The sequence below is a fragment of the Guillardia theta genome (genome assembly GCF_000315625.1).
Source record: "Guillardia theta CCMP2712 unplaced genomic scaffold GUITHscaffold_12, whole genome shotgun sequence".
In the NCBI taxonomy this organism is placed as follows: Eukaryota; class Cryptophyceae; order Pyrenomonadales; family Geminigeraceae; genus Guillardia; species Guillardia theta.
The window spans coordinates 783,473-793,995 of NW_005434662.1; the positions used below are offsets into that span (position 1 = coordinate 783,473).

At 53.5% G+C, this 10,523-nt stretch overlaps 4 protein-coding genes across 4 annotated transcripts in view; 1 reads left to right on the forward strand and 3 right to left on the reverse strand.

Moving 5' to 3' along the window:
- Window positions 1-149: 149 nt before the first annotated feature.
- On the reverse strand, window positions 150-5,094 carry GUITHDRAFT_103179 (hypothetical protein; the record flags this gene model as incomplete). The annotated part of the gene is made up of 12 exons (XM_005838185.1): window positions 150-437; window positions 484-534; window positions 583-740; window positions 797-926; window positions 1,083-2,061; window positions 2,111-2,268; window positions 2,330-3,224; window positions 3,271-3,388; window positions 3,433-3,934; window positions 3,984-4,052; window positions 4,107-4,252; window positions 4,308-5,094. The coding sequence occupies 12 exons, from the start codon at window positions 5,092-5,094 to the stop codon at window positions 150-152; spliced, it is 4,281 nt and encodes a 1,426-aa protein (XP_005838242.1).
- Window positions 5,095-5,974: 880 nt separating this feature from the next.
- GUITHDRAFT_66262 (hypothetical protein) lies at window positions 5,975-6,513 on the forward strand (the record flags this gene model as incomplete). The annotated part of the gene is made up of 2 exons (XM_005838186.1): window positions 5,975-6,067; window positions 6,112-6,513. Coding segments are annotated over 2 exons (495 nt in total), but the record flags the coding sequence as incomplete, so codon positions are not given.
- A 908-nt stretch (window positions 6,514-7,421) lies between these two features.
- Window positions 7,422-7,844, reverse strand: GUITHDRAFT_134755 (hypothetical protein; the record flags this gene model as incomplete). Its single annotated transcript, XM_005838187.1, has 2 exons — window positions 7,422-7,719; window positions 7,765-7,844. The coding sequence occupies 2 exons, from the start codon at window positions 7,842-7,844 to the stop codon at window positions 7,422-7,424; spliced, it is 378 nt and encodes a 125-aa protein (XP_005838244.1).
- A 2,541-nt stretch (window positions 7,845-10,385) lies between these two features.
- Window positions 10,386-10,523, reverse strand: part of GUITHDRAFT_103182 (hypothetical protein) — a gene marked incomplete at both ends in the record, with an annotated part of 1,210 nt that continues 1,072 nt past the window's right edge. The window contains one exon of the mRNA XM_005838188.1: window positions 10,386-10,479. Coding sequence (XP_005838245.1) covers window positions 10,386-10,479 — 94 coding nt within the window. The remainder of the gene's footprint in view (window positions 10,480-10,523) is intronic.

A 10,523-nucleotide genomic window follows, 5' to 3' on the forward strand; every position in this document is an offset into this window, starting at 1 on the left:
CTAGCTCACACCAGCAAGAGGGCTGACGCGTCTTGTTAAGACCTTTAAAGTACAAGCTTGCTACATGCACACTGACTGTTTCACCTCCTCCTTTCCCTTCGTCCTGCTGCCTCCCTACTTGCTCCCTCGCATCGTCAGTCTCGCCCGCGTCACCACTCCCCATCGGTCTCTGACCCGCTACTCCCGCAGTAGGAGACTGTAGTGGAGGCCTCCCCTTCCTTGCGCTTCGTCTCTCCCCTGCTGTTCACCAGGATGGTCTGTACCGCCGCTGAGATCCCAACGGATGCCAGCAGCTCCTCCTGGAGGGCGCGAAGCTCCTCGAGACGAGCCTGCAGGTCCCGCAGGTAAGGACGAGAAGCAAGGCAGCACGCACTTGCCTTCGTCTCAGGAGGAAGCGCGTCCCACCTGACCTCGAAGTCGAACCTGTTCGGATCCACCTGCCCCCCTTGTAAGCTCACGGCCCCTACAGGTCGACCTGCTCACATCCGGCTCCCCTACAAAGTCTTCGCTCCTCCCCTTTACGCCAGCCCCTTCCTGGCAGGTCCCAGTGATCCCCGCGCCCCTCACCTCCCTGCCTCTCACCTGCTCCTCCTCGAACTTGCGCTCCATCGCTGACCGCATGCCAGCAGGGACCCGCATCCCTTCCTTGCCGAACTCTATCTTGTGGGAGAGGTCTTTCACCTTGACATCTGTGAACCCATCGGCTCCTTCCTTCCCCTCGGTACTTCCTTCTCTCCCTCCTGCTCGTCCTCTACGTCAGCCCGACCATCACTGAGAAGCATCTGCTTGCTCTCACCCTTCTCCTCCATCCAGGATTGAGCGGAGGCCCCCGCACTCGACGTCCTCTCACTGTCGCACTCTGCCGAAGAGGACGGAGCGTCCTCCGCCATCTTCTTGGTGTCATGCGACTCGTAGATATCTGAGCTCTGGTAGGGGCAGTCAAACCTTAAGCGGAAAGAGAGCAATAAGAGGTTGAGAAGCGATCGAGGCAAGAGGAGGAGAGAGAGGAAGAGGGGCAGGAGGGGAGGGGGAGGTGTTGTTTGTTGGGGTGGAGGTGGTGGTGGTGGAGGAGGAGGAGGCACCTCCGAATCGCTGTGCATGCTCTGAACCTTCTTCTCGCGAGTCAAGTTCGCTCGCTCCTCTGATAATCTCTTGATCTCTGTGTTCTTCCTCTCCTGCAGACGAGCTATGAGCTCGTCCCTTAGCTGGTCGGGTGCTGCGTCCTCCAAGTCGCGGATCTGCGCGTCGAACCCCCGCGAGACATGCTGAACGACCTCACGATAGATCTTCTCGCGCTGCTGCTCTGCTGCACCCTCGTCCCCCTGCTCCTGCTCTCCGTGCACATCCTGCGCCTTCGAGTTCTTCGCAGCCTTCAGCAGCATGGCCTTGATGTGCTCGTCCACCGCGCAGCCATTCTCCACGAGCCGTCGCTCCACAAGTGACGCCACGTCCAGATGGCTGTGACTGTACGCCGCATCGACTCTGTCCTGCTGCTGCATCAGCCGCAGCTTGACCCCCGACACATCGATGGTGTCCACCTCCAGCTCCAGCTCAGACCCCACCTCAGCATCTTCGTTCGACTCGTGGTGGCTGCTCGACACGCTCTCAGCATAGTCGTACCCCGCGAAGATCAAGTTGCTTGTCAAAAGGTCCGGCACATTCGCAGCTCGAGTTTCGACCTCTTGACCTGACAGATCGTCGTCACTCTCGACGTAGACCGGGGCACGAGACTCCTCCGGCATCTTGTTGGGCGACTCTAGCTCGTTCTCCAGGTGGCGGACAAAGTAATTCTTTCCTGCCGCTGCTGGAGAACTTCGAACGTCCTGGGTCGAGGAAGAGTCGGAGGAGTCGACCCTGCAGCTTTGCCTCTCCTGGTTCGCCCTCTTGGATGCTGACGAGCCAACGGGCTTGTGGGACAGCGGGGCCGTTTCCTCCAAGGGAGCAGGATGAACTTTGGCGAGGTCTCCCCCTTCCGACAGGTCGGGCTCTATGCTCCTCCAGCTGGAATCAGAAGCCTCCGACGTGCTGTCAGCGAGGCTCTCAGCCGGTTCTTCCTGCAGACTGCAGGGACCATCAGTCCTGCGTCGCCCGTGCACAGGAACAGCAGCACCTCTTGACGAACTCGAGGACCCTTCGGCGGTTGCTCGGGGATGTGATGTTGCGAATCTCGTCCAAGAGCTGCGCGTCTTGCATGGAGACGTCGCTCATCATCCGATGCTTCGCAAGAGTCTCCGAGTCCTTGGAGGACCTTCCGGCTGCCTCCCCTTCCTGCAGACAGTCTAAGTTTCCTTCCCCACATCAACAAGGTCAGAAGTCTCCAAGAGTTGACCTGCCAGGCTCGATAGAACGCGGGCATCTCTCGCTCGTTTTCGACGGCCGTCTCGTTGTCCAAAAAAGCGGATCTAGATTCAAAGAAGCAGAAGAAATCTTGTAGAAAGTTTATCCTGTCCGGCTGTGAGGAGAGAGATCTGCAGAAGATGGATGCGAGCTTGATGTCTTGATAGTCAAGAATGCTCGACGCAAGCAACGAGTCTAGTTCGTCAACGTCTGGAGTTTGACACACGGAGTCTGTCCCGTTGCTCTCACTTAGACGCGAAAGGCGAGAAGAGGTTCGGTAAGGCAGGTCTGACGCATCGTCCGTTGGAAGGTACCGATGAATCCCAGCTTCCTCATCCGCCCATGACAGCCTCGAGGTTGGTCTTGCGCCTTCGGACAGTCTGCTCTGAGGACGAGCGGGTTGTCTGACCTCCCTATCGCCATTCGTTCTCTCTCCTGCCCTGTGCTCTGCGCCTTGAGGACCCTCGTGGCGATGAAAGTTGGGCCACTCGTCACCTCCTGATTCCTCGTCTGCGTCGAACGGAAAGTCGCCCGACTCAGTATCTACCCCCGTGCCAGCCACCTCCAGCAGACGCTGCTGTTCTTTCGTGACGGCAAGCAGATCTTTGAGGTAAGCTATCCGGTCTTGCAGCTTCTGCAAGTCTTCAAGCTCAGTCTTGAGCTCATTGGGCATGTTCGAAAAGGACAACCCGCGATCCTCCATGGGCACGGTGTTGCTTTTCTCATTCCTGCTCAGTGACGTGTTCCTGCCTGGCGAGCTATTTTCTGAAGGCGAATTCTTGACTCCAGGAATCGGAGTTGGTTTCGGGTCTCTCGTTTGATCTCGTCGACTCTTGTTCTCCTGACGGTGCATGTATGAATCATCGTAGTCTTCATCAGCTTCGTTGCTACACTCTTCGAGTCAGCTTCAACTCACATTGGCAGGCAATCGACCTGCTCGAGATGGAAGAGATTTCGCTTGAAATTCTGTGATCGAAGTCAGAGGACTCATAGCTCTGGTCAGCTTCCTTGTCCAGTGACACTGATTTCATTACTTTCCCCTCGATAAATTCTTCAAAATATGTCAGCAGTGAAAGGAAAGAGGGCGTCTAATACCTTGGGGTATGCTATTCAACTTTTGTTCGATCGACTGCAATCGTTTGGCAGCCTCTTGCAACTTCAACTCGCGCTGCTCCAGCTGTTTGAGCTGTTCGTCTTCTCTACTCGCTTGCAACCGACTCGCTGCCATTGAGGGATTTGCCTTCAGCTGCTGCTCCTGTGGTTTGACACTCTCTCCCTTTGCTTTGGAGTCACCTTTAGAATCATTCAATTGTTTCAGCGAATCCAAATTTTTCATCAGCGTGTCCAGTTCACGAATGTAGGTCGTGATGCTCAACATTTCTTTCAGCTGTAACAATTTGCTTTCCATAGCATCGTTCCCCTCAAAGTTCTGCATCAAGCTATCTATTTCTTTTGATGCCAACTCATTGAATTCTGCATTTTCATCCTCATCACTGATCGACTCCAAGTCAAGATCATTTTGGCGATAATCCAGGTCATCGCGCGATAGCGGAGAATCGGAGTCGGAGTCTTCGGAATTCGCCTGCTTCTTGGATCCCTGTAGAAAAAATATCAAGAGGATCATCCCAGCCACAAGCAGCGCTTACAGCGGATGATTTTGTGCGGGAATCGCTCATCATATTCTTCTGATATGAAGAGTTTGAGGAGACCGAAGCCTGACGTTTGCAATGAGGTTCATATGTCACCCCCTCGTGCTGCACAGGCAATACCTGAACATTGGACTCGTACTCGATACCACCAGCACTCTCGGCATCATTGCTGCATACTGATGAATTGGAGACAACAAGATCGGAGCCTTCTTCCAAGTCCGACAAGGCCGACATGTCGTTGACTTTTCGCTTTGCAGCAGCGACTTCTGCTGTTGGCGATCAGGTGGTGGGGGAGAAAGATGGGAGAGCTTGCTGCCTCACCTTGTTGACTCGCACTCTGAGATCCTTCGAACCTTCTTGGCTCCCTGGCGTTTGCATTCAAATCCGCCAGGTCTACTCCGGACCGGCGGCCTGCCTTCACCTCCTCACGAGTATGGAGAGAATTTGCATCCTGGATAAGTCGCTCCAGCATGAGACGATCAAGGCGATCAATCGCGCTCTCTCCGCGATGCTCATAGTCGGCAGCAAACTTCTTGTGCGGTAGAGATGCAGACATCTCCCTCGAAGGCTCAGGCGACTTACCTTCGAACTCGTTCATCATATTCCTCTTCACGCTCTTCATCCTGTCGGAGATCTCTTCACCAACCCCGTCTTGTCTCTTGGGAGGAGCGCTCTTGGGGTATTTGATCGCCTGCTTCTTGCTCTCTTCGTATTCTTCCTCTCCCTTCGTCTCACTGCAGAACGAAAGGAGCAGAGGCTTCCCCCAGATGGCGAACCCCTGAAGCCTGGCAATCGCCTGCCGCGCTGCGTCACGACTCTTAAAGGCGATGACGGCTTGACGTTCATGGCTGGTTCTTGAGGAAGGAGAGGACCTCGTCGCCGCAGGACTACCCTCAGGCTGCAACAGCTTCACCATTTCCACTTCGCCGAAAACGCCGAACAAGCCACGGAGACCCTGCTCCACGTCTGTACGTGGAACCCTTCCTTCGATCCCATCCACTCTCAAGCAGCGAGTAACTTGATCTGTGAGGGAGGGAACGTCTTCCTGCCTCGTCGTATCCTCCCTCCCTCCCTCCCCTCCGCCCGTGCTCCTTCCGCTCTTTCGCATTGACGGCGGCGGCGCAACCCGAAAACCGTCGCAGGGGGTCAACTATTGGGATAAAATTTCCTGATTTGGTAATTCTACTCTTTCAATTTAGTAAATAAAATTAAGATATCAAAGATGAAATATGTTTTGAAAATATTATTGGAAATCAGCGAATCAGGGAATCCCTTAGTGACGGGCCATCCCCTGGGTTACAGGATCCTCCTGCAGGACCTGCCCGCCCTGCTGCCCGCCTGATACCAGGCTCTTGTGACTGTCAAGTTCTCCTCTGACGGAAGCAAGAGGAAGCAAGCCTCGCCCGCACGACTACCAGCACCACCAGCACCACCAGCAGCAACAACATCAGGGGCAGCAGCAGCACCAGCACCAGCACCAGCACCAGCACCAGCAGTAGCAGCAGCAGCAGCAGCAGCAGTAGCAGTAGCAGCAGCAGCAACAACATCAAGGGCAGTAGCAGCAGCAGCAGCAGCAGCAGCAGCAGCAGCAGTAGCAGTAGCAGCAACAACATCAAGGGCAGCAGCACCAGCACCAGCACCAGCAGCCGCAGCAGCACCAGCAGCACCACCACCACCACCAGCAGCAGCACCACCACCACCACCACCACCACCACCAGCACCAGCACCAGCATAGCTTTGGTGTCTCCTCCTGCTCCTCCTCTGTCTATCGCTTTGCTCTCTTGACTGGTGGGTCACACTGCCACCAGCTGCTTGTGCGCTCCTGTCTCTTGTCGTTATTTCTTCTCCTTGCGCTCTATGCGCACCCCCTAGCACCCGCGCAGAATGGTCTGGACATTACTGCATTCCCTGGCTGGCGATGACGATGTTCAGGAGATTGACGCACTGTTGAAAGTGAGGAGAAAGCGCTGAGGGGGGTCGAACTGAGGCTTCACTCGCAGACAGGAGTAGACATAGAGGAGAAAGATCTCGCCGGGCTCACTGCACTCCACGTTGCCTCAGGCGAAGGCTCGTCAAACGCTGTTGGCCTTGAGGTAGCGATATGCGCGCATTGACTGCCATGTAGGTACGAGTCTTGTGCGACAACGGCGCGAATGTGAACGCAGCTGCCAGTTACAGTCATGTCTCTCCGCTCCATCGAGCAGTCGAAGAAGGGCACGAGGAGTGCGCTGGAGTGCTGATAGAGCTGAAGGCGGACCTGGAGGCGAGAACGAAAGAAGGTTTCACTCCGCTGCATGAAGCAGTTCGCTCTGGCTCAATGGCGCTTGTTAGGCTGCTGCTTGAGAGCCAAGGTAGATTCGATGCATATGATGATGCAGCATATGACCTGAGCGCTTGTCGCCCCAGCTTGTGTCAACTCAACCTGCAACACTCGCTCCTCCCCCCTGCACATCTCAATCTTGAACGAACACCACGAGATCTCGACGTTCTTGGTGGCACCAGCAGCGTCTTCTTGCGGTTGAAGTGATAAGCTCGTCAGGTCTCACAAGGAGCTGATGTGTATGCCCCTGACGACTACGGTATTTCTGCTTGCGATCAGTCCGGGTAGAGAGCTGTGTTGAACATGTGTGCTTGATGTCTGCCTAACATCAATGCAGGTCTGAAGAACAGATGCGAGCCATAGGAATCTGGAAGCAGAATGTCATCCTCGAAGAAGTAATACAATCCTTCATGTGACATCCGTGATGGAAGCTTGAAAGTTATCAGAGTACATCCTGGCCGTTGCCGACAAGCTTGGCAAGGTGAATCAATCATGACGGCTCAAGGAAATTCGATGCTGAAAGAGAATGAGCCAGGAGTCAGGAATCGCCCTGAAAGACCCGACTTCCATCATTATGAACCGAAAGTTCAGAGCATACATGAGTGTCAAAGAGTTTTGGACCTTTCTTGAGAGGAGACGGAGGCGCAACAGGTTGTTGGGAGAGGTTGAGTAGAGCTGCGCTGAGTGCTTCAAACTCTAACGGTGTGATCGTTGTCAGGTCAAGAGATCGGTAGCGTCAAAATTGCTCTTGTAGGAAAAACTGATCAGATGTAGGATGTGGAGAACTCGAGCATACGCGCAAAGCGCTTCAACCATTTGTACAATGCTAGCCAGTTTCTTGAGAGCAACATCGTAGAAGATGAGGTAAGTTGGCGTCTTTGAGATGAATCAAAGATGACGCCTAGCACAAAAAGGATGCAAAGAATTTTATAACCAAGACAGTACAAAAAGCTTTCCCGTCAGAGAAAGATGAAGAAGAGGAAGTAGACGATGAAGGCTGAATACGTTTCAAAACATAGTAAATGTTAGCGGTAGAAGTCCAAACAGAACAACCAAGATCAATGCCAAAGGGTCGCTTCCTGTGAGCCTAGAGTCATCGTAAAGTCATGGCAAGCTCAAGCAGCACCGTTGGTACAGGCAGCGTTGACAAGAATCGATACAGTGGTGAAGCTGGACAAACACGTAGACATGTCGACATTCGAGTTGGGATCGAAGAACTGCGGCGTCTGAGTCATCCCACACTGAATGCTTGCGCTACATTGCTGAGAAGTTTGCAACTCTGACGCCCATGACTGCGAGCTAACGGAGTTCTGACACTTGTGATCGCCATAGGAGTAGTAGTATGTCTTCTGCTGCTTCGTGTCTACCCGCAAGTAGGTGTTGTCGTTGGTGTCCGTATTCCATACGCACATGCTGCTCAACTCATCAGATACACAAAATCAGCTCAACGTCACACACTTATCCAACGTGTAGAGAATCTCGACGGGGCGGCCTGAGCACGTGGGGTTGTACCATGTTGTCTTGACTTTGTACTCCATCTGACGAGATGCATCACGCAATGAGAATGGAGGGTTGAGATCAATCTCACGAGTTTGCCAGGAATCGGCGAAGGAGGAGAAGGGAAGTTAGTAAGGCAGTAGACCGACATGTAATTGGTGCCTTGACTGGTATTGCTCGTGTCAAGCGGCAAACAACTTTGAGGCTTGCATGCTGAAGTGATGGCGGCTCCTGCTATCAGATGCTTTGAAAGAGTCAGGGTTGGCATGAGTGAAAGTATAAAACCTGCTGAATCACATTGGTACACGTCGAATCACTGTAGAAATCTTGTATGATGAGAGAAGTACAGAGCTGTGCGTTGCTTTGAATCGCTAACTTCGTCATATTTTGATTCATTTGAATGCATCTGCAGCAAACCAAGACAAGCGTCACAAGTCGAGGAGATCATGGACGAGTTCAAAAGCATCTCCAAGACGTACTGCTGCGACGTCGACGAAAACGTCTGATTGGAATAACAGTTGGAACACTTGAAACTTCGTCAGACTCATGTAGACAGCGACGAAGTTGCATACGGTGCTGTCACGACAGTGAGACAATGCTCTGGTGCTGCAAGTGTAGCTCAAGTAGTCCTCACTTGACGGAAGAGCATCCGTGAAAATGTCCTGCATGCAATCAGGACGAGGAATCGTGTCACGGGTATCAAACCATGTAGGGAATGCACTGCGATTGTCCAACCAGATGAATCGCGTTCAGATTGTTAACGCCACAACTGGTTGCCGTCTCTGAGAAGTAACTGTTGTGAGGTCAGTTCAAGCTCCAGAGCGAATAAAGAGTCTACAAGGTCGTGAGGTATGTCGCATCAGGCGTTAGCAAGGACGTCAACTGAGATGGATTTGAGAAGAGCTGGTTGGTACAAATCCTGTGATGCTTTTCTCAGAGAAAAGATGATCAGTAGACAGACAGGAACCTTGACTCATAATAGGTGATCTTGTTGAAGTAGGTCTTCTTCTGGCAATTGAGGGGTGTGCATGGTTGGTCGACCTTCATCAGCTGCAGCAAATTCCGTTGACAAGGTTGCCTCCTCCTCCATCACTCAACTCACGAGAGCATTCCTCGTGGCCTTGCGGTAGATGATCTCGTACGGGTTGGTCGAGCATGTGCTGTCGGTATACCTCTCGATCAGCATCCACTGAGTCGAACACTTGGCCAGACTGCATCTGCAAGTAGCTCAACAAGCGTGAGAGAGGAGCAGGGCGTACTTGGTGTATCTTCCCCCGCACGTCTCAAGCTCGCTCGTCCAATCGATCACAGCTCCGCCTTGCGTGAGAGGACGAGCCCTGCCCAGTTTCCTTGTGGTCACGAAGAGAGCAGAGGAGGTCTCATCATACCCCTGGAAGAAGTTGAACTGCTCTGCGGAGTACTGTCTGGATGCGCATGTCGGCTGTGTGCATGAGGAGCACGCGTTGTCAAGTTCGATCTGAACCCATGTAGGACAGGCGGCGGTGGAAGGAGTCTTGGAAGCAGCTGCGCACATCCTGCAGCACAGGAGTCACAGAAGGCGCTGGGGGTGCGAAGCACCAACCCTAACAGCCCCAGCATGTTGTTGGTGCAACCCTCGCCACTCTGAGAGCACTGGTAGTTCCACACACTGCCATCCTTCAGCCAATCGAGCACAGGAACCTCCAGCAGCAGACCTGCTCGTCAGCCTCAGGCAGCTCAGCAACGCCAGCCCGCGCGCCATGGCCTTGGCCGTCCCTCCCGCCATCCCTGGGCCTCACACCGGCGACCTTTAATTCCCAGGAGGCAACCGGAGGCTTCAGGGTTTATAGGCCCTCCCTCCTCCTTCCACCTCCCGCCCCCACCTCTCCTTTCCAAAGCTCTTGGCGCTGCCAGGGGAAGCATGCTAGAGGAGGAGCAACGAGACTCTGAGAGGGGCTCTTGAGACCAGGATGACTCAGGCGGAGAGGTCAGAGGAACGCGGATCAAGCTCCTCATCGACTCGTGTAAGTTTTGTGTTGTGCGCTCATGCACATCGAGCGAGACTGCTGGAAGCGTCGAGAAGAGAGAAAAGGAGTCGATCGACTTGAATTCTATGCTCTATTCTTGCATCGTTGCAGGAAAAAATAAGCATCTTCACGCCCTACGGGATCTAAACTCACCACCTCCCATTCAGGAGCCCCATGATCATTCACCGAACCCGCGTTGGAGATTCTTCTTAGAGTGAACACTCCCTCGAGATGAGTGAGCCTAGCTGAAAACTTGTGTCTGATAACAACAATCAGCATGCGTTGGTGCGAGCCGCAAGCGAACCCACCTGCATGTGCTTTTTGCCTTCTTATAAACAAGTTCAACAACAAGGGCACGCGATGATGTATGCTTCACCTGCAGCTGATCCCCATGATTGAAGCAACCATGGCGTCAGGTAATTGTATGGTGCTTGTCTGTGAACCATCATCGATTCCCACGAGCAATGACCACGTGGGTAACGGCTGCTTTCACTCGGAAAGCTTTCTGGAAGTCTTTCTGGTCTTTGAGATCGATGAGGTAGAACAGTTGCGCACATGGTTGACTTCGGTTGACTTCTATAGCTTCACATCGGTCCGCCTCCTTCGGTGCTGGTACGTTGGCTGCTGCAGGTGCTCTAGGTCGCTCCTGTTGTTCTTCGGCCTCGGCTTCCTGCACACTAGAATTCAGAGCAATCTCATCAAAGCAGAGGCAGG